The 27,338-nt window shown below is 39.1% G+C and overlaps 1 protein-coding gene and 1 pseudogene across 2 annotated transcripts in view; one reads left to right on the top strand and one right to left on the bottom strand.

Annotated features, from left to right (window-relative positions):
* Positions 1 to 27,338, bottom strand: part of RNF150 (ring finger protein 150) — a 219,036-nt gene that overhangs the window by 52,832 nt on the left and 138,866 nt on the right. The window contains exons 3-5 of the mRNA XM_023226008.2: positions 26,917 to 26,988; positions 24,953 to 25,035; positions 3,532 to 3,628 (exon numbers count right to left, since the gene is read on the bottom strand). Of these exons, the coding sequence (XP_023081776.1) occupies positions 3,532 to 3,628; positions 24,953 to 25,035; positions 26,917 to 26,988 (252 nt within the window). The remainder of the gene's footprint in view (positions 1 to 3,531; positions 3,629 to 24,952; positions 25,036 to 26,916; positions 26,989 to 27,338) is intronic.
* The window catches only part of LOC111551927, a 76,312-nt pseudogene that overhangs the window by 44,507 nt on the left and 4,467 nt on the right, over positions 1 to 27,338 (top strand). The gene's annotated exons all lie outside the window — the stretch shown is intronic.

Here is a 27,338-nt window from a genome sequence, read left to right as displayed (position 1 = left end):
ACAAAACCAACTATGGGGGGGGGGGGCTTTTAAGGAAGAAAAGATTTCACAGAGAGGGTACTGTGCAGGTTGTTTATTTGGCCATAAATACTTAAATGTAATCATATGCAGTAATAATGGACATATTTTTCAAAATGTTGATCTAGCTGTTGGTATTGTTCTCTGTATATTTTCTTAATTTTGATGTAGTGTTTTTTGTTCTTCATTTTGTGGGATAGTAGGAATTGTGCTATCTTTAACAGAGTGGGTAGAGGGCAAAAGAGCTAATTAGCACAGCGAAACTGTCAATGGTAGCAAGCACAAATAATTTGGCTTACATATAATATTTAATAGACCAACTTTACAGAACCTCACAGATTATATCCACTCTACATGGTTCATAAAATGGAATAATACTTTAAAAAGAAACCAAATCTACATACCTTTAAGAGAAGTCACAATCATAAAATTTAAAACAAGATGTCAAATGCTATCTGCAAGTGAAAACTGCACAGGTATTTAAATTCAAGTTAGCATGGGAAACCCCTCTAATAAAGCAACTGCTAAATAGAATCTTGTGAATACACCAGTTATACAGGATTTTGCGTTCAATAAAAATCATCAGCCTATTCCTATCAGGATAATAGTGATAGAAGCTGGTTGCTGGCTTATGAAAGTCCCAGGTTATATGGTACCTTATAGAGGAAGATTTGCTGAAACTGTATTCTGTCATTCTACCAAGATAGACCTAGAACTGACTGGACAGAATGGAGGGAGAAGCACCGTAATGTAGATCAAAATGCTTCTGATAATAAAGGACTTCCCACTCTTTGCATTCAGTATTATATTTCCCTTGGCAAAATATAATAGAAAATGATACCTATTGTTATAGGAATTGCGTGATCAGTGAACTGTGCTCTCATTTTCATTGTAGAGAAATCATTTACAAAATAACATCCTCAGTTTCTGACTTTCAATTTATTTGTCTTATACCATGGGTAGATACAAGGACACTCTGTTAAAACAACAAAAACAAAAACAAAAACCAAAATAATATGCCACCTGTATTTGAATACGCTAGATCAGGATTACAACCAAGTTGTTTGTGAGTTGACACTATTCAAAGGAGAATCAGGATGAAATTCATAAATACGATTGTGTAACTGGCAGCCTTCAAGGCTCTGAAGGGCTGTAACTCCATAGACATTTATTGAGCACTTAGCATATGTAAGGAATGCAGAGATGAAGCATCAACAGACATCAGTTATCAGAGAGTGACAAGCTCTTTTCAATTTTCTTTGAAGAAGAAGAAATGGAATATATGGAACATAGGAAAATTATAGACAGTTTGTTTAAGCTGTATAAAAAGGGTTTCAGTTTGATATAGGAAGTCTTTTCTAATTGAGAAAGCTGTGAGCTTGCCTAGTGAAATGGAAGTCATCTTGTTGATATAATTAAGACATAGTGCTACCCAATGGTAGAAGGATGAAGGGGAACAAAATCCAAAATTCCTCCTAGATCCTGACTTTGTCATTCCCTAGGAGAAAAACAGAAAAAGGTTAGGAGGCACAGAAGGTATCCATGGATGCCTTCGTGCTTTGTGAGAAGTAGCACAAAAGTGCCTTATTCTTCAGGGAGGATGTTCTGTTTTGTGGGGGCAGGCTTGGATGTGTATAATGTTCTTGTTCAGCTGGCCTTTAAAAATCTTTACCAAATCCAAAAGATGCTATTCATGTTTATTTTTCTGACAGTTCATTGTGCTAAGTAAAATCCTATCCAAACTTGGTAGGCATCAAACCATGGCCAGAATGCCCAAATGCAAAAAGTTAAAATGTTATTAATCTTGGAAATAAGAGAAAAGGCCACCCAATAATTCTTCTAAAAATAATTAACAGCGATATTTGCAACTTATTTACAAGTAGCTTCTGCAGAAGTTATACCACCACTGAAAAAGTCTGGAGTCAAATACTCTTCAGTACAAAATTGAACGATGGATGCTTGTTAGGTTCCATTGTCCTTACCAGAGAGCAGTGGGATTCGCACTTAATATTTCTAAAAGTACCCTGAACAACAGGAACACATCAAAGGATGCAACTGTCTCTGTTTCACTGTGAGAACTGTGAGGATACTAAAGATTTTGGAGACCATAGACACACATACACACATTTCCCCCTTCCCTTAAAGACTCAGTTACAGACAGAAATGTGAAGAGTACAAAAATTGAGCTCGGCTTTCTAAGTCACCAGTATCTGGCAGAGCTGTTGGGTTTTTACTGATGTTTCGTATTCCCTGTAATTGATTTTCATCATGAATGCATTATGCATTTATAACTGGTCTGAAAATTTAATGCATTATCTTTAAAATCTAGCTTAAAGGTACAGTCATACAAGTTGATTTGTGTTCAGAGTATCAACCATGGAAGTCACACAGCAGGCATGGAGGCAGCTGGCATAGGGTAGAAAGTTCAGCCAATGCATGTCCTCATAATGCTTCACGTGTGCCCTCTCCAGCAGAGCTACTCTGATATTCCTAAGATAATGAGTCCTTTGGCATTAAAGTAAACCTTTGATATGGGATCTGATCCTTCTTCAGTGACATCTTGAGACTATTAACATTCTCTTTATTCTCTGCCATTAGCAGTGAGGAGTGACGATAGGCAGGTGGCAGCAAAGTGGAGGGGCTGAGGGGGAGCTGGTATCGGCATTTCGTTTGTCTGACTTCTACACGGCACCGTGTAGGGTTTCTCACATCTCTCAGTGTAGTCCTTGGATTTGGTGGCCTGCCTTGCTTCCTGCCCTCATCGCTGAGAGGGGAGAACATATAGCAGCTGGTGTCTCACCACCCACCACTTTGCAGGCTTCACCTGATACAGTCCTGGGAAAGTCTCCCTGGAGCATCAAGCCAGCTGGCTGATTCTCTTTGTACAGGGGAGAGACTAAACTTTAGAAAACATTTAGTCTCTGGGGGAGTTAACTGGGGGAACCCGTTAAATTAAGAACTAAGTACTAGCATTAAGTAGCTCTGGCTCGGTTTCCTGTTCACTCAAAGTCTCCACAGAGATCTGAGTTGAGCTGAGGCTCTGAGCCTGACTCTCAGCCTCTGTCCTCCCCTCGCATTGCTGGGAGGTACTCGCTCCCTCTGAAACCCAGGTGATTGTGGGGCAAAGCATGGCTTACGGATCTCCCTGATGGCCAAACAGGGGTGATGATGATGCAAGAGGTGCTCAGTGTGCAACTGGTCTGTGATGTGTCTGCTGCCATCCCACCTGCCCTCCATGCTGCAGCCCAGAAGAGAAGCCAATGAGCTGCACAAGTGATCCCTTGACTCACAGACAAATTCAATGGACATGGTGAAAGGTTGGGATGTCCTCAGAGAAAAAGTGAGGGGAGAAACGCTTTCAGACATAGGAGTTCTCCTGGAGCCTTGTAAGATGATGTGACTGCTATGTGTGACTGAGGGGACACAGAACATCCAAGTATAGTGTTTTCTCCCTGCTTTGGGGGCAATGCAGAAAGACAGACATTATGATGATGTAGGCTGTGCTGTGCTTACCGGGATCCCTAGGGCTTTAAGAATGTTCATCTTGCACATGGGACAGGTGCGATGATCTAGAAGCCAGGGGTCAACACAGGACTTGTGGAAAAGATGCCTGCAATGAGAACCATACATCTTAGAGCGGCGATAACTGCAGAGACTACCTAGTCCACCATGGCCCAGGGACTCGTCCAAGGCCACGCAATTGCTCAGTGGCAGAGTCAAGACTCAAACATCCATCCCTAACTTGTGGACCAAAGTGTTTCCTGTTATACCCTGTGGTGATATAGTCAAAGTCTGTCTGGATCCCAAGACTGTCCTATATAATTTGCAATGGAGGCTTCCAAGTTTCCGAAAATGTAGAGAATGCAGAAACAGAGATTTTTCTCTTTCTTAACAGGAAGAAGCTCTAATGAAAAAAATGCAAGTGGGGAAACTTGTACACACCTTGTAGGATGACTTGACTGATGCTACTTTAAAAAAATATGCAGAATTTCTTTTCCCACAGTCAGTAGACAACTGCAGCATAAAGGCTGATTTCCATTAATATTTGGGATCTAACACAAAAGGGCAAAAGAGCTCCTGGAAGCATTCAGTAATACCAATGCCATTTTAAGTTGTTTTGGCTTCTGATTGTCAAATCAAAAGCCAGAGTAAAAGGCTCTGGGGTTTCACGTGGGTAGCCGTCATATCCGCGCAGTTCATTCACTCAACTACATGGTCATTCCCATGTGCCAGTCGTTACTAGCTTTTGTCTTTGTGGCAGAAGGGGGCATTTGGCGGCTATACGAGGGCTTCCTAACTGAACTTTCTCTGAACTGGGCTTGAAAGGGTCCACTCAGAGCTGTCAGGAACTCCTTGAGTCAGAAGCTTTTCTTCTAACTCCCAAGACTCCAGACCACAGGCAGAAGTAGTCAGAATTTCCTGCCTGGGGTAAGAAGAGAAAGAACTATCTGTTTTAAGCATGAGGACTTTCTTAGGACATTCCATGCATGCCTGACTCCCTTTCTGCACCCCCTGCCTGTCACCCCTCTGCCATGGAGCACTGTTCTTGAATATTTCTACTCTGTTCTCCCACTTGCACCTCCCTTTGTTCTAACAGTTCTGAAAACCTCATTTGCTTTGTGTTGGGCTCAAATGCTTAAAAAATACCTCCAAATTAGAAAAGAGTTCAGGGAAGTTCTACCTTTTAAACTGAAATTAGAAGAACTCAAATGCCAAAGATGAGATTGGCTGCATACAGGATATGATCAGATTGGGGATTAGAAGAAAGGACTGTAGCAACAAGGATGTGTTATTATGTTTCCAGGTTATTGTTTAAGATGCCCTGCAGATTCACTATGATATGGTTTGGGTCTGTGTCCCTGCCCAAATACCATGTCAAATTGTAATCTCCAGTGTTGGAGGTGGGGCCTGGTGGGAGGTGATTGGATCACGGGGGCAGATTTTCCTCTTGGTGCTGTTCTTGTGATAGTGATTTCTCAAGAGTTCTGGTTGTTTAAAAGTGTGTGGCACCTCCCCACCCCGCTTCCTTCTGCTCCAGCCTTGTGAAGTGCTGGCTCCCTCTTTGCCTTCCGCCATGAATGTAAGTTTCCTGAGGCCTCCCCAGAAGCCCAGCAGATGCCAGCATCATGCTTCCTATAGCCTATGGAAACGTGAGCCAATTAAACCTTTTTTTTGGAGTTTTGCTCTGCTGCTCAGGAGTGCAGTGGTTTGATCTCAGCTTACTTCAACCTCTACCTCCCAGGTTTAAGTGATTCTTGTACCTCAGCCTCCCAAGCAGCTGGGATTACAGGTGCCTGCCATCACACCTGGCTAGTTTTTGTATTTTCAGTAGAGATGGGGTTTTGCCATGTTGGCCAGGCTGATCCTGAACTCCTGACCTCAAGTGATCTGCCCACCTCAGCCTCTCAAAGTGCTGGAATTACAGGCATGAGCCACTGTGACTGGCCTAACTCTATTTTCTTTATAAATTACCCAGTCTCAGGTATTTCTTTAGAGCAGTGTGAGAACAGACTAATACATACTACTTGGAAGCAGTATATTTCATTCATTCATCCATTCCCTCTTTTATCTGTGCATTCATGCAACAAGTAGTATATACTAAGAACTGTGTTTAACACAGAGAATCAGCACAATGGTGATTTGGCTCCTTCCCTCAGGAAGCACAGCAGGAGAGGCAGACATTAATAAAATAATATAGAATAAAGTACTTAGTGACAACAGTGTTAAGTATTACATTAGAAGAAAAGGGAGTCTGGCGAGGAGGAGCTTATAACTGGGAGATTTATCCTAGTTGGAGTGTTCAGGGAAGGGCTCCTTAACAAAGTGACAAAGCTGAAACTGAAGGGCTACGTGGGTCATGGTTTACATAGAGGGGAAGGGGAGGTGGAAGAAGGGTGAATGGCTCATTCAAGAGCCCAGGGAGGGAGGGGGAGCAAGGAGAAGGGGTGTCTGGCATCCAAGCTGGATAAAGCCATTCCTTTCCTCGCACTTCCAAAAAGCAATTTTGACCTCCCTATGTTCAGGATCTATGCTCTGTATCTTTATTTCTATTCCTACATATTTCCTGCTGGTTCTAATTCTCTGGAGACTCCTGAGCAATATATTCTCCAATTAGAGTGGAGGATTTGCTCTCTATGAGAGCAAAATCCTTGTTTGCTTGATTCACTGTTGCATCTGCAGCATCCCCAGTTCCTGGCACACAGTTGATGCTCAAGTTCCTAATCTGAACTTGCTCACCAACTGGTGTTGCTCCTGGGAAAAAGTCAAACACTCTGGTCCTTTGATCATTCCCTGGAGGCAGGGCTCTGCTGTTTTCTGTACATGGGCTGAGTCAGAATGACAGCAGGGCCATTCATTAGCCATTTTAGCACTCAAATAAGATGATTAACATCCCCAAGTCTCAGTGGCCTGTCTGTAGGATGGAGAAGTATCTACTACAGCAGAAAAGCCTTCCCCAGAATCTCTGATCCACAGACACTGGTCGTTGTTCCCAAACACCCTCAGTTATTTGTATGCACTGGTCATTCTTACACCTCCCCTGGATGCTTAGCTTTATGTGTCAATTTGGCAAGACTGTAGTACAGTCATTCAATTGACACAAGTCAAGATGTTGCTATGAAGACATTTTGTAGATGTGGTTAATATCTACAATCAGTTGACCTTAAATAAAGGGGATTATCCTCAATAATCTGGGTGGGCTTCATGCAATCATCTGAACTATCTTAAGAGCACAGCTGAGGTTTTGGTTGGGCGCAGTGGCTCATGCCTGTAATCCTAGCACTTTGGGAGGCCAAGGCAGGCAAATCACTTGAGTTCAGGAGTTCGAGACCAGCCTGGCCAACATGGTGAAACCCTGTCTCTGCCAAAAATGCAAAAACTAGCTGGGTGTGGTGGTGTGTGCCTGTAATTACAGCTACTTGGGATGCTGACGTGGGAGAATTGCTCGAACCTGGGAGGCGGAGGTTGCAGTGAGCCAAGATCACGCCACTGCACTACTGCCTGGGTGACAGGGCAACACTCCGCCTCAAAACCAACCAACCAACCAACCAACCCACCAACCAACCAACCCATCAACTAACCAACTCTGAGGTTCCTCTGAGAAGAAATTGTACTCAAGACTATAGCATCAGCTCCTGCCAAGAGTTTCCGGCTTATACGCCTGTCCTGCAGACTTCAGGCTTGCCAGATCTTACAATCACATAAGCCAATTCCTTGAAATCTCAACCTGTATCTATATCTCCATTTCTATATATCTCCTGCTGGTTCTGTTTCTCTGGAGAATCCTGACCAACATATCCTTCCAATTAGGACATAAGCTGAAGGAGAATTAAATTCTGGTTTGCTCAATTCGCTGTTGTATCTCCGGGACCTAGAATAGTTCCCGACACACAGCTGATGCTCAAGAAACAGTTGCTGCATGAACAGATATTTATTTACCCAAGGACCTAGCACTCCTCCCTGCCTCCACATGGTCAAGTCTCATTCATGCACTCTTCATGAATCTCTGTTATATTGGCGACTTTTCTTCTCTCAGCACGGCTCCCTCCTGCATTGGCTCATCATCTTTTTCTCTGTATCACTTCAATGGCATTGAAACTGCTCTCCACGATGCCAGTCTTTTCTTGTTCTCTTCATCCCACTCATTGTTCCCAGATTTATCTTCCTAAAATATAGCACTGGTTACGTCACCCCCTTGTTCCATTCTGTTCTGTGCTGAGAGCTGGGTACAAAGATGAATAAGACAAGGCCCTGCCCTTCAAGGCAGCACCACAGTCATTTAGCGATTCACTGTTAACGACAATGGAAAGGCCATAGAAAGGTTGCACTCCTGGATCTGCTGGGTTTTTTTTTTTGTTTGTCCTAGGCAGGCTACCTTAGCTATCTAAGATTCAGCTCCTCATCAGTGAAATTTTGTCTTACAGGTATGGGCTTCATGAATGAATGAGTCTCTATGTGTATGTGTTTGGGGTGTGGGGGGCAAGAGAAGCGGGGGGCAGGGGAGAGAAATAATACCCATAAAGCTTAAAATGTAAGTCCTGGTACTTCTTAATTGTAAACTACCACAAATCTTATTAATAGCACTGTCATTTCATCTTATTTTTAAGATATGTGATTACTATGATTTCTACTCTTTTGTGTAACCTTCCTAACATGGAAAGCAAATAACTACAAATTTTTAAAAAATCAGAGGGAGAACTAAGGGCAAAAAAGAAAAGCTGCTGAAATGCCACATAGGGCAGTCAGGCTTATTATTAACTCACATACATTTCTTTTTGGTACCATATTGACCATCAAATATGAAAACTTTATCCTTATAACTGGGATTGGAAAACAGTATTTTTCTTTGTAAGTGGAAAGAAAAGTAAAAGTCAACAGACTAAATAAATAAACAAAAGGATAGGGAAAGGATCTGGAGTTTAGTGAAATGCACCGGTTAGTAAACATCTTCAAGGCAAAGTCCATCTCATCTTTTTTGCAGGATTCACAGGATAGCAGTGAACCTTCCCATGGTTTAACAAGTGCTGAGTGAGAAAGGACACATGTGGAAGACAAGATAATCCATCTCTTAACAATCCCGACAAATTGGAAATACAACAAAGAGTTGGCCAAAACTGTTTTCTTTCCTCATTCACCAAAGGGAAGCAAACATTTTAAAAAGAGTTCTTCAAACACCCGACACGAGAGGATGCAGACAACTGCATAATGATGCAGAGATGATGATGAATAATAAGTTTTCACACTTTTTGGCAGTAATGACAAATCAAGCTAAACTAATTTCCACATCTATTGATTCTTGTTTTCTGCTGTTCTTTCACCTATACGTGTGATTCCCACCCCAATTTAATGACATTTTTTTTCCCAGCAGGAGAGAGAAAAGGCTGTCCTGTCTTTTCCATCTCATTCACTTTTGTAGGCAGCGTTGGACCCTAACACCCTGCAAGTGAGATGAGGACCCTGTGGTTTTCCTTTGGCAACAATGCAAGCTGTCTCATTCTCCTTAGTGAAGTGGTTAATAAAATATGTGAATCACTCAGGTACCTGAGAATCCCATACTCCAGGCAACATGAATTATTTTAAAAAGATACCTAGTACTTCTAAGCATACCTGAAATGTTTCTGCAGAAGCTCTGAATCTTATTTGCAAAACTGTCAGTAAAGAGTGAATTTTTAATTAATGAACACTGACATTAATGTCAGTAATTAATGAATGCTGACAGTATCTACCAGTTATTGTATCCCTACTATGTACCAGGCATGTTACATACATAATTAAATCACAAAAGCCCTATGAAGTAGAAATTATTATTTCTGTCTTATGGAAGAGAAGGCTGAAGCTCATTAAAGTAAATTATCCAAAGAGCTAGTCAGCTGCAGAGCTAGGATTCAAACTCCAACTGACAGTCAGTATTTTTACCCACTCTATACTCCTCACCCCATCCTCCAGCTGTCACAGGTAAGGGGGGTAGCTGGAGGTATTCAAACCTTTATTCTTTCCCAGTGTATTTCTTTGCTCCAGCTTAGCCTCTCTGACCCTTAGTTTCTTCACTGATAAAATGAGGATAACAAGAGCACCTATCTGAGGCACCCAATACTGTTATCCAGTACATCAGCTCTCCATCTCTCCAGCACATGGGGAGATGACAAGCTTTCTTGGTGGTGGCTATGGCCATGTGACTCATTCTGGCAGATAAATTATAAAGAGAAATGACAGATTTCACTTCAGGTCATGGCATTTAACTGCTGACCTATCAATTAACAATGTTTGAGATAGTAACTGCTTTGTCAGCCTGACTGCCATGAGTAGATACCCTCTGCTGACACACAGTGGACACAAAGCATGAGTGAGAAATCCTTGCTGTGTTAAGCCACTGAGAGTTGGGTTTGTTGTTGTTACTGCATCAAAGCTTAGCCTATCCTGACTAGTAAAAACCTTATGGGGCTGTCGTAAGGGTTAAATGCTTGTTTGTAAAGTGCTTCATTAGTAAGTGTTCAGGGGATAATAGTAATATTAACTATTTTAAATGATGTTGGTATAACATGCACAGTGACAGGTCATAAATACAAATAAAACTGCTACTGAATTCAGCGAAGGGAGAAGTTTGTGAAGAAATTAAAAGGCTATGGGATACAGTAAGGCCTTTTGTACAGCCTAAAGTGTGGGAAGAACTTTGAAGTGTTTACAGTGGAGGAAAGAAATTCAAAAAGAAGGGATTTACATGAATCATCATATAGAAGAAGCACAAGCTGAGTTTCCCTCGTCTGAAAACCCAAACTCTGAAATGCTCTAAAATCTGGAAAATTTTGAGGGCCAAAATGGTGCTCAAAGGAAATGCTCACTGCAGCATTCTGGATTTTGGATTTCCAGATGAGGGGTGATTACTGGTAAGTATAATGCAAATATTCCGCAATTTGAGATGTGAAACACTTCTGGTCCCAGGCGTTTTGGGTTAAAGGATACTCAACCTGTATCATGACATGTATGGGTTGAAATGTAGGCTATGCTAAGTGGACGAACAGAAAATGAAGTTGGAAAATATGACTCTAAATCAACATTCTGAAATAATCTAGATGGACTGCACAGGAAAGAGGTATGAATGGTGAAGAAAATAATCATGGACTTGAGTCAAACTTTTCCCTGTTCTTTGTGATGGTGAACTTTGCATCATTAAGCTATTTCCTTCTGTACTTTTCCATCTGTCTGTGATTCCTATACAGGAAGTCCTTCTAATGGGGATGACCTAGTCACCACTTGCTATGTGGTGTTGATTAAGTCAAGTAAGCAGACACCAGTCTCGTCCTACCATATACTCAATCCCACTCACCTAGTGCCACACTGTGGGGATAATTCTGCTAACGGGCTTGATTGGAAATGGTTGGACCAATTATTTAAGAACATTTTTATTTACTTATTTTTAAAATTTGTTTATTTATTTATTTGGAGACGGAGTCTCACTGTATTACCCAGGCTGGACAGTGCAGTGGCGTGATCTTGGCTCACTGCCACCTCCGCCTCCCAGGTTCAAGTGTTTCTCCTGCATTAGCCTCCCAAGTAGCTAGGACTATAGGTACACACCACCATGCTTGGCTAATTTTTGTATTTTTGTAGAGACAGGGTTTTGCCACATTGGCCAGGCTGGTCTGGAACTCCTGATCTCAGGTGACCCACCACCTTGGCTTCCCAAAGTGCTGGAATTACAGGTGTGAGCTACTGTGTCCAGCCTAAAAACATCATTTTTTAAAAAAGAAAACAAACAAATGGAAAAAAGAGTTGAACATAGAACCAGTAGTAACCATATTCTGGCTGTAGTTAAAAACATAATAACTTTGTTTTGGCAAGCAAATATAGCAGTTCCATCTGATAGAGCAAAAAAGAAAAAAAAAATGCAGTAAAGTAAATTGTTGCTCACTGCATAAGCACTGTCCTTCTGTGAAAAGGCTGTTTTCTTTCCAGGCTCACAGTAGCAAGTTTGGAAAGTAATATCCAGAGAACATACAGAGGAAGTAAAATTCTTAAAACTTGGCTAAATTTGATATAGTTTCCTTGAGGTGTTTAGACATTTTGCTTAGAGTGAGAGGGGGTTTCTGAAGCAGATTTTTAGTCAAAATTATATCCCTGGAGGTATGAAAGTACAGCAGGGCATCCTCCCTGAGCAGGGATAAGTGTGGCTATGGTGTCAACTCCATAGCCAATGATACAGCGCTGGCCCAGAAGTCAGAAAATCTGGCTTTACTTTGGGTCCTGGGACCAACTTCTTTGAATTAAGGTTTTCTTTCAGGAAAATAAAGGGGCAATAATTGATACCTGTCCTATGTATATTATAGGCTGGTCTGAGCTAAAATTAGACATTATTGTGAAGAGTAGAGTGCTTTTCAAAGTTAAAGTGTTATAATAAAGAACCATTTATTCCACACAGCTCTGCATTGTGTTAGATTTATAGCATGAAAGAAAAACCAACAACCTAAAAAAAACAAACTATATCAGATCCTCTTGCTACTAATGTCAATTTCTTTTTAAATTACAATGGAAGAAATGTTTACTGTGGGAATGCAAGCTGGGAGAATTGTAGGACCCTTATTTTATAATGTATCTCGCTCCTTGGGTTTCTGGCAGAGGGAGGCTCTGTGCTTAGAACTTGACTCTGGTCTAATTATATCGTTTGGCTGGGGCAGCAAAGCTAGTTGGCATTCATCCTGTGTGTCTACTTGATTAATATAACTGGGGATCAGGACATTTGAAGTCAGAATGCCATATTTAATGAGGTTATTACAGTGCAAGACTTCTGTCCTAAGGCAGCATTTGCTGTGTTGAAAAACAACATCATTTACAGCACTGCCATCTCTTTCATGTTCCTTTCCTTTATTCTCTTAATTAAGTGATATCTTTTACACATGTAATGTTGTATACATAAAAATCTCAAGTAATCAAAGAAAAATGATAAGAAAACACTTAGCAAACTTCAAATTTAGAAATACTGTGTAATTTTTACTAATGTGTAAAGTGAACTATTGTTTTTTAAATTCTAAAACATAGCTTCTTTGGTACTTAAGCTTTTTTCCATTACTTTAAATGAAGGTATAATGTACCATAAAATGCATAAACCTTAAGTGAGCTTGATGATTTCTTAAGTGTGTGTATGTTCACATACATACTACCCGGATGAAGATATATGCCATCCTGTCACCTCAGAAAGTCCTCCTGTGCCCCTTACCAATCAGCACCCACTCTCTGCCATGTAACCATCATTTTAACGTCTGTCACCATATATTAATTTTTCCTGTTATTGAATTTCAAATGCAATCATAAAGTATGTATTCTTTTTTGTCTAGCTTTTTAAATTCAAAATAATGGTTTTCAGATTCATCTGTGCCTTGTTGTACATCAATAGCTTGGTTTTTTTTTATTGCTTAGTAGTATTCCATTGTATGGGTGTACCCCAATCTGTTTGCAGATTGTTCCATTGTTAGACATCTGTACTGTTTTCATTTTTTTGGCTATTATGACTAAATGTGCTATGGCCACTCTTGTATCAGTCTTTCTGTTAATATATGCATTCATTTCTCTTGGATGTATATCCAAGAACAGAATTGCTAGGTCACAAGGTAGGGTGTATTTAACTTTAGTGGAAACTGCCAAACAAATTTCCAAAGTTGTTGTGCCATTTTAAACTCCTCCTACACTGCCTAACTTTTAATTTGGCCAAGTATATAAAATTATGTTCTTGGAAAAATGGGTTTAAAAAATAGTTTTCATAAACTATTTGAGTGAGATGCCATACACCAGCATAAATTTTCATATAAATTTGAAAAGAGTAGTTAATTAATCAGTTATCTTATTTCTTGATAGGGAAGGATTAAAACCAAGGAGGAAGAGATAAAAACACAAATTCATTAATTTTATAGCATAACTTTTAAATTGTTAATCAAAAAGTATCGTAAAAAATAAACATACTTAATAAAAAAGATTCACCAAAAACACGAAGACAAAATGTTAAAAACAGTATCATATTTTATCAATTCTAGGCTGTATCATTCTCCATTCCCATTTTAACCTATGTAAAATTAGGAAACATCTTCTAGTCAACGACAATTTATATTAAATATGATATGATGTAAAAAGAACTTGTGTCAGTCAATAGTAATATATCAAAGAAATCAAAGACATGAGAATTAAAATTACCATTATATTTAGCTGTCAGATGAGAAAGATGCTTTAAAAATTTACTACTCCATGGTTCTGAGAGACTGCTAGCATAAACACCCTCACATGCTGCTGCTGAGGTGTCAATCATTACCACCACCTTTCATGAAAGCAATTGGATAAAATTTTTAAAGATCCTTTAGAATTCCTTTCAATCTAGTTAAGTTCACTTTTAGGAATGTATCTGAAGGAATAAATACAGAATAAATATATAAACAGCTAACCTCATGATTTTATAATGATGAAAAACTGGAAGCAATTTAAATGCTGACCAATGTTGGAGGGTAGTTCAATAAACACTAAAAATGAACTATTATGCAACTACTAAAAATTTTTAAATAATTTATTTATTTATTTATTTATTTATTTATTTATTTATTTTTGAGACAGAGTATTGCTTTGTTGTCCAGACTGGAGTGCGATCTTGGCTCACTGCAACCTCCACCTCCCAGGTTCAAGCGATTCTCTTGCCTCAGCTTCCCGAGTAGTTGGGATTACAGGCACCTGGCACAATGCCCATCTAATTTTTGTATTTTTAGTAGAGACGGGGTTTCATCATGTTGGCCAGGCCTGTCTTGAACTCCTGACCTTAAGTGATCCGCCTGCCTTGGCCTACCAAAGTGCGTGAACCACTGTACCTAGCCAAATATTTAAAATAATTTCTAAAGTTTTTAAAAAATGCTTTTTATTGTTGAATGAAAGTAGAAGAAAAACAATATTAATTGCTTGATTCTACAATGTTTAAAAACATAAAAATATTAATATATGGGCGGGGTGCGGTGGCTCAAGCCTGTAATCCCATCACTTTGGGAGGCCGAGACGGGCGGATCACAAGGTCAGGAGATCGAGACCATCCTGGCTAACATGGTGAAACCCCGTCTCTACTAAAAAATATAAAAAACTAGCCGGGCGAGGTGGCAGGCGCCTGTAGTCCTAGCTACTCGGGAGGCTGAGGCAGGAGAATGGCATAAACCCGGGAGGCGGAGCTTGCAGTGAGCCGAGATCTGGTCACTGCACTCCAGCCTGGGTGACAGAGCAGGACTCTGTCTCAAAAAAAAAAAAAAAAAAAAATTAACTATTAACTAAAAATTAACTATGCCAATATTAATAATGATTATTTCTGGGTGGTCAGATTATTTTTGTTTACTTCTTTATACTTTTCTCTGTTTTTGACATTTTGCACAATTAGCAGTGAAACCTTGAAAGTTATTTTTAAAAAACACATTTATAAACAGCTATAAATAGATCGACCAATTCATAACATGGGCATAAAAGAGTAAGTCAAATCCTATGAAAATCAGCTAATATCCATCGCTCTGTTTTAAAAAAAAGGAACTTAGAAAAAATCTGTTCCTAATCAAGCCTATGTAACAGGCACGGCAGGGTAAAATCAGGACAGGCCATTTCTGCCTGGCTAGAAAATGCACTTTTGTTTTTGACTTCATGAGTTATAGGACTCATAATCGGAATCCTCATCACAGTACAGCATTCTGTAAACATTTTTTTTTTTTTTTTACTCATAAAGAGCTTGGAATTTTCTGTCTACACATTCAATTCATTTGACTCATCTTAAAATCAGACTGATCCCTGGGTTTAAAAATGTTAAGGGGCCAGTAAAACTTGATGGTAACGCTGTTTTCAAATATTAAAATGATGTTCGCTTTTTTTTTTTTTAAACATAATTCTTCCTTATGTTTTGCTATTTATTATGATCATGTCATCCCAGGCAGGGAGAGTGAATGAGAGGCTGCCCCAGCGCCCTAAAGAGGGAATTTCACAAATGAATATCAGAGCCCAACTTTGATTTTGCCTTGGTTGTCTTTAAGGATCCAAGATGTGAATCTTATATCTGAGTTTAGGGAGGAGCAAGGAGGCTTTGAACTACCAGGGGTCTTTCCGTCCAATGAGGATAAGGAAGCTCTGTAGGACATAACAAACAGACAACCTTCTGAGGCCTGCCAGACTCAAGACGCTGTTCATAAGACATTTTTGGTGTGGGCACTGTGCTGTCACCTATATTAGCTCAGTAAACCTCACTAAATCAATTTGAAGGAGGCAGGCAAGTCACTGTGAGCCTTAGAAGTCTGTGCGTGTTTAGAAAACCTTATCAATGGATTCCCCTACTATTTCTCACGTGCTTTACACTAAATGTCTCCCAGTGTTGCTTCTCTGGCAGGGGAAAAATGCCCCTGTCCTTGGGGACAGGAGTTCATGGAATATAGTACTTGAAGAGTCAACTAATAATGAGGTCCATATTAAAAATATACACCAGTCCCATTAACTGAGACAGAAAAGCAGCTGTCTGTCTGGTTAGACGGACAGGGATGATTTATGAATGTTGTGTCAATTGTCGACACATGGTACAAAATAACAACTAATTCATTAAAACTAGTAGACCATATTTGGGTTTTGACTTTTCAACAGCCCTTAAAAAAGTCCTTTTCCAAGTCTCCAGGTCTATCCCTTTTAGGTTCTTCTGTCTGACTCAGATACTCAAATGTCATTAGAAATCCCTTTGTAAGTTACGGTATCTATTGCCACAATTTATACATACAAACTTTATTTTTCCTTTCACTATTACTGCTCTGTATCAGGAACCATTTATTCTGTTTTTTATTTTTGGTCTCGTATGAAACTGTTTAATACATTTCCACTTCATCTCTTTCAACACTAATGCTTTCAGTTATGTTCTGGTCTTTGGAAAAGTATAGCCTTACATTGCAAATTTTAAAAAAAGTAAACAGTATAACGTATTCTATGTCCCAAATTACAAAGGGGAGCTCTGGAACTGATACAGAAATTTAACCTTATTCCTAAAAGCAGAGAAAGCGGAAGGGTAACATAGTGTATACAAATAGAATCAGTTGTTTATTTAGAATGGCGCTTTGCTTCTGAGACCGGGTTGTGAGAGTGCTTTGGGACTGGATAACTCTGAAGAAAGGCTTAAAAAGATTAGTCAAGGCTGATCCTCAAGTGGAGTTTGTGTGTTTGTGTGTGTGTGTGTGTGTGTGTGTACGTGCATGCATGTGTGTGAGTGATGAAATTCCTTTCAGTGCTTGAAATCTGTTTTTTGTGTTATGGTTTTTGAGTGATAGTTTGCAAGCTGCTATATATTTTTTTTTCTGTTTAGAATTCAAATGGACATGAGCATGTTTTAAATGCAAGCAAATACATATGTATCCATCAGCTGCCTACCAGAGAAGCAGGCAGCCATTTTCAACTATTCCAAACGTTGAGTCATCTGGTTTACCCCTGAATTTCTCTTGAATACGTCTACCTCTCTATGTCACAGTGCCAGCACTCCAATTCAGACTTCTAGCATTTCCCACCTGGACTTTGCAATAGTCTCCTCAATGGTCCCTCTGACGCCAGTCAGATCCCTCTTAACCGTGCTGCATACTGCTGCCAGTGTGTTGTGTATAAAGCACAAACCAAACCCCTCACAGTGGGTCCTCCAGCACTTGGTTGTAATCCAGGCCCCTCAGCCCAAACATGTGGGCCCTGAAGGATCTGGGGTGCCTCCTCTCCAGCCCCATCGCCAACACAAGCATCACACTCTAAATATTCCAGGTCACCACAGTTACCTTTGCTTGGAATGTTCTTCTTAGCTCTGTCTGGAAAGCTGCTTGTATACTACTCTATGTAATATAATTTGGCAATTTAAATGTATAACTTTAGAAACAAGGAACTAATCTAAAATGTGAACTAAGGTCTAGACACAGAGCTACTTATCACAGCCTTATTTATAACAGCAGAAAAAGTTGTGTGTGTGTGTGTAACAATTTAAATAGGCAAGTAAATTATGGCACACGGGATATTATAGATTAATTAAAAATGATGCTGACAAACTTTCGGAAGACACGGAAAACACGTTTATTCTAGAAAATGAAGTAGGAGATCAGCAAAACTTGTTTTCTGAGCCTTGGTCAAGACCCTCCTGATCAAACCAGGATGTAGCCAACAAACTGGCCAAAACCAGCTAGGACCAAGATGGCAACAAGGGCAACCTCTGGTTGACAGTCTATAAATGATGCCATGGCAATGATCTGGAAATGACCTTATCTAGTTCTGAGAACTCCCTGCTCATTTTCCAGAAAGTTCATGAATAACCTACCCCTTATTTAGCATCTGTTTAAAAGCGGGTATAAATATAGCTAGCTGGCAATCCATGAGTGCTACTCTGGGCCACTCTGCCTATGGCATAGCCCGGCTCTGTCTATGGAGCAGCCATTTTGCTGTACACTGTGGCTCTAATAGAACTTGCTTTCTGCCGCTGTCAGCTTGCTCTTGAATTCTTTCCTGAGTGAAGCCAAGAACCCTCCTGAGCTAAGCTCCAGTTTTGGGGTACACCAGATTCAAAAAAACTTAGTGACTGGAAGATGCAAGTATCCAAAAATACATTGTAAAAGCAAATGAAGAAAAAAAAAAAAGAATAGAGACATAAAACAGAGTAAGACATGGGGCTAAAAAACACCTTTTGGTTATTAGGTAGGCCATAAATTTGCCTCTTAGATTTCTGTCAACAAACAGAAAAAATCTAGAACACAGTTGAATATCTATGATATAAAAACATTCCCCTTGCTTGAGAGAAATACAGTTATTCCACACATGAATTATTCTGGTGAGTCCCCACGAAGAAGTCAGAGTGCAAAATCCAAATGAGACACAATGGTAAGTTTGCTAAGATTGCTTCTTAATCACCAATAAAAACCATGGCAATTGCACCAGCCAACCCAAATCTCCTGTAGGGAGTTAATATGAAATAGCGCATGTTTTTAGTTTTCTTGTGAATTTACCTTGTTTCAGGAGTACATTTTAGAAAAACAGAAGGACCTAATTACATTCCAATTAACCTTCTTGAAGAATAATTTTTAAGTCACCCTTCTGTTATACTTAATGAGTCTGAAGTTGTACTTGCTGTAAAAGTACCTAAAGCCAGCTAGTCTAGCTTGACAATTAAAAACAGACTTATCAGAATGCATAATTAAAAAGCAGGAGAAGAAGGAGGGAGACTGGTGAGAAGCCTACTGCAGAAAGTCAGGGAAGAAGCAATGGTGGGAATGATGTTAGCGATGGTCACAGAAACCAGAGTAGTACCATTGATAATGACAAGACTAATATCATCTGAGTATTGTAACAATAGCAATAATAATATAAATGTATAAAATTATCACTTTGTCAGGGTTTTCAGTGTATAAATACCAATTTCTATAATAACATAAATGTATAACATTATCACTTTGTCAGGGTTTTGAGTGTGTAAATACCAATTTCTAGTTAGCCAACTTTAATTACATTCTTGAATCAAATCTAAGTTCCTTCATTGACATTTTCTTCTGTTAACAAAAGTAAAGCCCAAATTAAAAATAAAATGCGCACAAAATTCCAGACTAGGGGAATGAAGAATTGCTGTTTGGTGAATTCAGAGTTTCATGTTGGAGGATGAGACATTCTAGAGATGGACAATGGTGATGGTTTCACAGCAAGGTGAATGTACTTAATGTCACTGAATTGTACATTTAAATATGATTAAAAAGGTAAATTTTACGTTATATACATTTTACCAAAAAAAACCCCCCAAAAACCGAAAAACAAACATCACATATACACACAACCCCCACACAGCTCCAGGATTATCTGATCTAACAGGTAACCTTGCTCAGGCAAAACTAACTTCTGCTGTAAAGACAGGCCTGCAAAACCTGGGCCTGCAGAGCCACTGATGGAACCCGCCTCAGAGGCTGCTCAGAGAAGTCAGCGCTGCTCTCTAATGCTGGAATCTGCTTCAATGTGCAGATGTTAAACAGCAGCAGTGTAAGGCTTTTCCACAAGAACTATTTTAGGATAGGTGTTGTTAGGTATTTACTTGATTCAACCATCTCCCCCTGCTCCCAAATAAGACCTCATTTAAGTCCAGGTGGGATTGACAACACTGCTCCTCAGTGTATCCTCTGAGAAACACTATTTGCAAAATGGAACTATATGCAGTATGAGTTGAACATCCTTTATCCGGGATGCTTGGGGCCAGAGTGTTTTGGATTTCTTTTTCAGATTCTGGAATGTGTGCATTATCCCGAATCCAAATAGCCTACATTCAAAACGCTCCAATGAGCATTTCCCTTGACCATCACGGTGCTCCAAAAGTTTCAGATATGGAGCATTTTGCATTTGGATTTTTGGACTACATATACTAAACTTGTAATTTGTTTATGAACAAGTTGAAAGTTGGGAGGCATCTACCAAAGATGATAACATGAGTTTTAGAGAATTTTGTTTGTAATCCAACCCTGACAATAATAATCCAGCTGGACATGCTGCCCCTACACACCACATAATCAAAGTAAGTATTTAAAGATGAGAAGCTGTTTTTCTCTGTCTTCTGTAGTGGGGCGGGATGGTGACATGCAAAGAACTCATCAAAGGATATTATAAAATAAGCTAAAGGGGGCCAGGACACCTCCCTGTTTTATCTCAGTAGAAAATTCTGATTGGGCTAGAAAAACACCCTGATCTTTGAAGAGTGAGTTTTATATAAGCACCAACATCCCAGGGTCTTTGGTCAGTTTATGAACCTTAGAGTTTGATCAGCTTCTGTCAATAGTATCAAAGGCCAAAGGAAACTCAAAATGAGCCACAAATAATCTAAAAAAGACCCCCAATAATCTAATACCATTTCTAGCACATTCTTACAATGTATGTGAAAAGAACAGAATAGTTAATGATATTGACAACAGTATCTTAAAGTTGCAAAATAAGCATAAGAAACAAAAAGAAGACGATATATAACAATGATAGCAGTAGTTACCTGCATGAAGGAGTTAGGCAGATATTTAAATATTTACCAATTTTACAAATTTTCTAGAATGAGGATGCAATGGACAATATAAACCATTGTTAGAAAATATGAAAACATTACTTTTTTTTCTGTGGAATCTTTCTTAACTTCCTTGTGCCTGGTATTAATTCCTCCAAAATTTTAATACATTGTGTTATTATTGTTACACATACCATTCTCTATCATGAATACTTATTTAAATTCCTTTCTCTCCCACTAGCCTATTTCCTTTAGAGCATGCATCATGCCATTTGTCTTCTCATGGCTGGGGATTTCCACTGTTGCTAGCATACAGTTGCTACAAAATGTTTTTGTTCCAAATGAAGCATTTAGGTACTAAAAGTGTATTACTAGACAGGGTTTACATTTTTCATCCGTTGTGGAGGAGAGTTTGCAAAAATCAAAGAAAAAAACAGTAGTAGAAACTAGTATCTTCCCTAACTGGTGATAATGCTATAGGGATAAATTAGAGATAGAATCATAGGAATGTAGGGAAACGGTGTATCTGTTGCTTTGGTTTAAAACAATGGCAAATAAGGACTTCTGGCCTGCCTAAGGAATTCATATTCTTTCTGAGACACTGTGTGTTTGAAATTGAGAAGCTCAACAGGCTGAAATGAATAATCCCTGAAGAACAGTAGGGACACCACGAGATAAAATCCATGGAAGAATGAGAGAGGCTAACTTACTCTCTGTGCAAGAGAAGAGAATAAAATGAAACATCTTTTGTGGCTAGAAATCATAATCACAAATACTAACCTTAGATACAAAAACCACCCCTAAAACATAGTGTAATGCATATTTTGGCATACGTATGAGGTAGCAAAACCAAAGTGTCTCGAGTAATGTCTCAGTGGTGTATAGGATCAAATCTAAACCACAGAAGTTAGGCTTGTCTGAGGCTGAGCTGCTTTGTGGGCTGAGGGGGTCTGTCGCTTATGGTAGATGTACACATCCAAGCTCACTCCCGGGGGCCTCACCTTCACGTGCTAGAGAGGGACTGGATGAAGAAAGGATGAAGGGGAAGAAATGGTAGGTGTATATGTGCATGAGTTTAGTAATCGCTACGACAAATAAAGAGAGGAAGGCATTTATTAATAATTCATCATTTGTTCACAGGTCTCAGAAAGAGACAAGCAATAAAATGATTTTGAAAAAGTTGTGGCACAAGAGTATAATTTGGAAAGACATCCTAAATGAAAACAATAGTGAAGAGATGCACCAAGAATGTCAGGAGTTATGAAACCACAGAAAAAAGTGAGTGAAGGGAGATGATAAACTGGAACATTTTTTGAAACAGTTTTTATGCCAAGGAGATGCAAAGAAGTCTGTGGATGAATCAGCCTGGAAATAATGGGAAGGAGAGTCTATGAAGTTCATAGGAGCAAAGGCTTAATAATACCCCAGAGAAAATTACGTAGCAAAAAGCAAACGCCAGTGCATTTGTTTGATAATATCCATTAGTGCAAACTGTCTGGCAGAAAACAGCAACAAGCATAAAAATACCTTGATTTTAAAATCTACAAGGAAAAAATGTATGAGCTATTCAGAATAGATATGTGTGACTAGTATAAGATCAAACAGTAATTAACTATAGCTGTATTTGAAAATGCTCAAATGCTTGTTATTTAAAGCAGGGTTCATAGTATGGAAATAATAGTAGATGGACACTAAGGAACATGAAACAAAATCAAGGAATGAGATAAGAATCAAATAATCATTTAAACAAGGAGGAGCCTGAAGCCAAACTAAACTAGCCAAGAGCAAGGGCTAATGTATATTAAAATCGCTAAGGTTTTATTTTCTGTGGTAAATATTAAAATGCTACTTTTTGGTTAATATTTCCAAAAAATTACAATATAAAAGGAGATCTGGAATAATACATCATGAAAATCTAAACACTGTTAAAACAATGCAATTTGTCATAAATAAAAATTGAACTCAACCAAAAATGTTCCCAAATAAGGATATGGAAAATTAAATTGTGGTACATCTATGACTTGGATATTATGCAATCTCTAGCAGTTATATATATATATATGCAGTAACATGAAGTTTATTCATGAGAGAGATTTAAGTGAATAAACTATTTTATACTGTATGAATTGTAGAGCTAAAGTAATGCTATGTATATAATTTTTAAAACAGATTTTCTTAATTTACATTTGTAAATATCTTTGGATTTTTCAGAAGAATGCAGATACTTAACTTTAATTGGCTCTGAATTTTTTTTATTAGTAGTAATCGCACAGGGCTCTAAATAATCTTCAAGAAAAAATAAAGGAAAGCACTTTATTTGCTTATATCTAAGAGGCTTTATTATTATTATTTTTAATTAATTTATTTTTTTGAGACAGAGTCTTGCTTTGTCGCCCAGGCTGGAGTGCAGTGGCATGATGTCCGCTCACTGCAAGCTCCGTCCCCCTGGGTTCATGCCATTCTCCTGCCTCAGCCTCCCGAGTAGCTGGGACTACAGGTGCCCACCACCACGCCCGGATAATTTTTTTGTATTTTTTTTTTAGTAGAGACAGGGTTTCACCATGTTTGCCAGGATGGTCTTGATCTCCTGACCTAGTGATCTGCCTGCCTCAGCCTCCCAAAGTGCTGGGATTACAAGCGTGAGCCACCGTGCCCGGCCTAAGAGGCTTTATGAAATCTTTAATAAAATACTGCAGAGATAAAAGATGTTGCTCCAAGAGGCATTCTGTAGTTCACATACTGCATTTGTGTGCCCGTGTTTCTGGAAATCACTGAGTAAGCACTAAGTGTATGTAATAACTAGAAAGAACTTACATAGCGAATCCTCAAATGACGGAAACTACCAAATCTTCAGTTATCTCTGTTTATGATTTCGTCTCGGAGAAAGGTGTCTACAAACTAAGGGAAAGTGAATCACAATTGAAGGCTTTGGCTGGAGCCACCAGGATGTACTTCCCTAACGCCTGTTTTCCTAATGATCAATTTGCCTATGCACATTTCAACCAAGGTCTGTTTCCCTTGGGAGTTTATGCATCAATTTTAGTATCCTGTCACTTCTTTTTTGGTCCACTCTTTGTCATTTTGGGATTATTAAGCCATTCCTCTAAAGTAATTTTTGTTTCTTTTGTAGTTCTTTATAGTAAACAGTCCTTAAGTTTGCATTGCTTTATGAATATGTAAATTGTCTTATATCTTTGTGGTGTATGTTTTCCTACTTTACTTTTAAAGTCTCTAAGAATTGTGTTTTTTTTGAGACAAGGTCTTGCTGTCGCCCAGTGCACTGGCGTGATCACTGGAGCGTAGTGGCGTGATCATTGCTCAGTATAACCTTGAACTCCTGGGCTTAAGGGATCCTCCCACCTCACCCTCCTGAGTAGCCAGGATTACAGGCGAGTGCCACCATGTCCCGAGCACCACCATGTTCAGCTAATTTTTAATTTTTTTTTGTAGAGACAGAGTCTTGCTTTATTGCCCAGGCTGTTCTTGAAATCGTGGTCTCAAGCAGTCCTCCTGTCTTGGCCTCTCAAAGCACTAGGATGACAGGTGTGAGCCACCATGCCTGGCCTAAAGTATCTAAGAATATTGAAAGCCAATCTTTCTAAATGAAGACTCTCCCTTTAAGGCATAATTTCATTTTTATTTTTGGGACATTTACACAGATGAAAAAAAAAAAAAAAACACCAAAAAAGGTTGTCAGTGAAGGAGGATGGATTTTACGTGACTTTTAAAAGATTTAAGTGTTTAAATTTATTTAATTTTAACAATTTAAAAAGAATTCAGACAACTTCTCGTGAATTTCAATTAGGGAGAGGGAATAGGGTTATATGAGAATCACCTGGGAAGTTTCCCCAACTATCCATGCCTGGCATCCTCCCCTAGATGCAAGAATTTTGTGGGAATTTGAGTGTCACATTCTCTTTCTGTTAGTTTAAAAAAAAAAAAAAAAAAAGAAAAGAAAGGGCATGGTATCTGTCCTTGGCTTCCTACTTACTTCTGACCAAATTCTAATGACCACACTGTTCATGATCATTCACAAAAATTTTTTCAGAGTTTATTATTTTAATTAAAATAGTACTGGTAAAAGCCAGAATTGATTCTGAACATCAAAGATCTGTTGTTCAAGAAAACTTGTACTTGGTGGCCACATCATAAATTTCTGTATCATGAAGTTCTAGTTCATAGCAGTATACTTCCTTTGATGCAAAGGGGATAGGGGATCAGAAACACATTTCATGACACAGTGTTTTCAAGGACAAAGGTTATACAAAAACAAGAATGTCTGGGTTGTCTGCAATGGAAACATGGAAATGTTGAGGCAGACTGCCCTGGCAGCACTATGCCCAGCAGGACTGGGCCAGGGAGGCCACGCAGGCATGCTCCACACACACACCCCAATCCAAAGCAGGCAGCCTAGTGACTCACCGGCAGGGCAGGATCCGGACAACGTCATTGGGTTTGTACCCTTCAATACAAACTGCACAGTTGTCAAAATCGGACTCTGTTTCCTGCAACAGAGGAAGCACAGATGAGCCTATTTTCTTAGCTTCATCTCTTGTGAAAACATCCAAGCTAAAACCCAAGGAGAGCTTGCCTGGAGCAAAGCTTTCGGTAGTGCTGGTGCCAGTTTTTAAATCAAATTTACCATCATTTGGACTAGTTTCTATTCCTTCCAACCTCTACTTTTTGTTTCTAGATTCCACTTCAAGTGCTTTTGTGAGGAAAACCATTTTCTAAAGTACATTACTAAAAATGCTATTAATTATAATTAGAGGCAACATATCTAAATTTTCAGGATGAGAAATAATACTTATGGTGAATCATCTGAATGATATTTAATCTATCCATTCTTCTGGAATCTAGTGTATAAAATAAACATTAACACAAAATGGTAGTTCCAATTTTTTTCAAGTATATAAACCTCTTTTGATGCCTCATAAGATAGTGCTTATGTAATAGTCCTTGTACTTTAATTACTCTCTGATTGAGGGGAAATAACATACTGACTAAAATGTACTTTAAATTTAGTAATGCCTTTAAATAAATTTTATCTTATAAGCCCAGTGGTGTTTTTATATACTTGAAAAATAATAGCACATAATTTGTGAGATAAATCAATTATTCAGAATAGAGACAATACCCGCTTATATGTGGAGTTGTAAATCCCTTACATTGCCTCAAGGAGCTCCAAACCCATGTATTGTAATCCATTGCTCTAACTCGGCCTGGGGAATAAGGAAGACCCTTAGAAGCCCGTAAACCTGGGCCGGACTGCTTTGTTTTCCCTCCTCAAGATATACTATTGCTTCTGGCTTTATGATATCATTCTACAGTGAAGGAGACTACTGAAATGAATTCGGGGCTCTGTGTTTTGGTTTTTAAAAAAAATTTTATAGAGACAGGGTCTTGCTGCATTGTCCAGGCTGGTGTTGAACTCCTGGCCTCAAGTGATCTACCTACCTTGGCCTCCCAAAGTGCTGGGATTATAGGCATGAGCCACACCACCTGTTAACCTTGGAGTTCTGAATACTGGATTTCAGAGAGATTGAATATACTTCCTGCATTTATACTGTAGACTTGAGTGGAGAACATAGTTCAGCACATAAAGCTGTCTTGCTTGCAAAGATTCATGAAAAAACTTTCTCAGGCCATAACATCAGGAACAACCACTTTGATTTTATCTTGTGGGACACTGGAATAAACTCATGAAATATTACTTGAATATTGAATATTTTTTCCTTTGCACTGGCTGCTAGAAAGCCCCAACTTAATTTTGAGACCCATTTCTATTACATATTTTAGATAATCCATTTGTGTACTAATTTCATTCTGGCTTCATCTATTTTTTTATACACTTACCAGTTTTTTTTTTTTTTTTTTTTTTTTGAGACGGAGTCTCGCTCTGTCACCCAGGCTGGAGTGCAGTGGCCGGATCTCAGCTCACTGCAAACTCTGCCTCCCAGGTTTACGCCGTTCTCCTGCCTCAGCCTCCTGAGTAGCTGGGACTACAGGCGCCCGCCACCTCGCCTGGCTAGTTTTTTTTTTGTATTTTTTAGTAGAGATGAGGTTTCACCGTGTTAGCCAGGATGGTCTCGATCTCCTGACCTCCTGATCCGCCCGTCTCGGTCTCCCAAAGTGCTGGGATTACAGGCTTGAGCCACTGTGCCCAGCTCTCATATTTTCTATACAACTATTTTATTATCGTAGTATATGCATTTTATAAGAAACTTTAAATTATGTTTAATTAAGAAGAGTATAATAACATACTGATAGGACAACTGTTAGCATATATTTCCCTTTGCCATCCTTTCCTCTCTTCCACCCTGGCTGTAAGAAAAGTTAGAAGCTTCTTTGAATAGCTCCTCACCAAAAAGAAAAGAGGCTGTTACCTTGTCACCCTTCTTGATGGTCCTGACCTGGAGTTTGCTGATGGCTTTCTTTGCTGCATCCCCCAGTCGGCGCTGAAAAACCAAAACATGCTTGTTAATAATAAAGATCTATAATTCTTAACTTCATTTCTGATGTTGTTTAATACACTAGGGCAGCTAGCTCTGAAATCATGCACATGTGGCATGAATGCAAACAATGATGACTAGAAAAGATGGGGTAGTGGCATTTGTGCAAGGGGGCTCTACCAGTTGAGGTCTATAAAAGAGTTTTGCCATAGAGAGAAGTTCTTCATGCATAGTGTTAAGCAAGTGGCATGTGACAAAGACCCTGCCCTGTAGTTCTACAGTGGAGGTTATATGTGCATATACTAGCCAAAAAAAAAAAAAAAAAAAAAAAAAGGAGTTTAGTCATTTGTCACTCT

Source organism: Piliocolobus tephrosceles, chromosome 3, assembly GCF_002776525.5.
Source record: "Piliocolobus tephrosceles isolate RC106 chromosome 3, ASM277652v3, whole genome shotgun sequence".
Classification (NCBI taxonomy): Eukaryota; Metazoa; Chordata; class Mammalia; order Primates; family Cercopithecidae; genus Piliocolobus; species Piliocolobus tephrosceles.
This window is presented reverse-complemented; position numbering and strand designations above follow the sequence as displayed.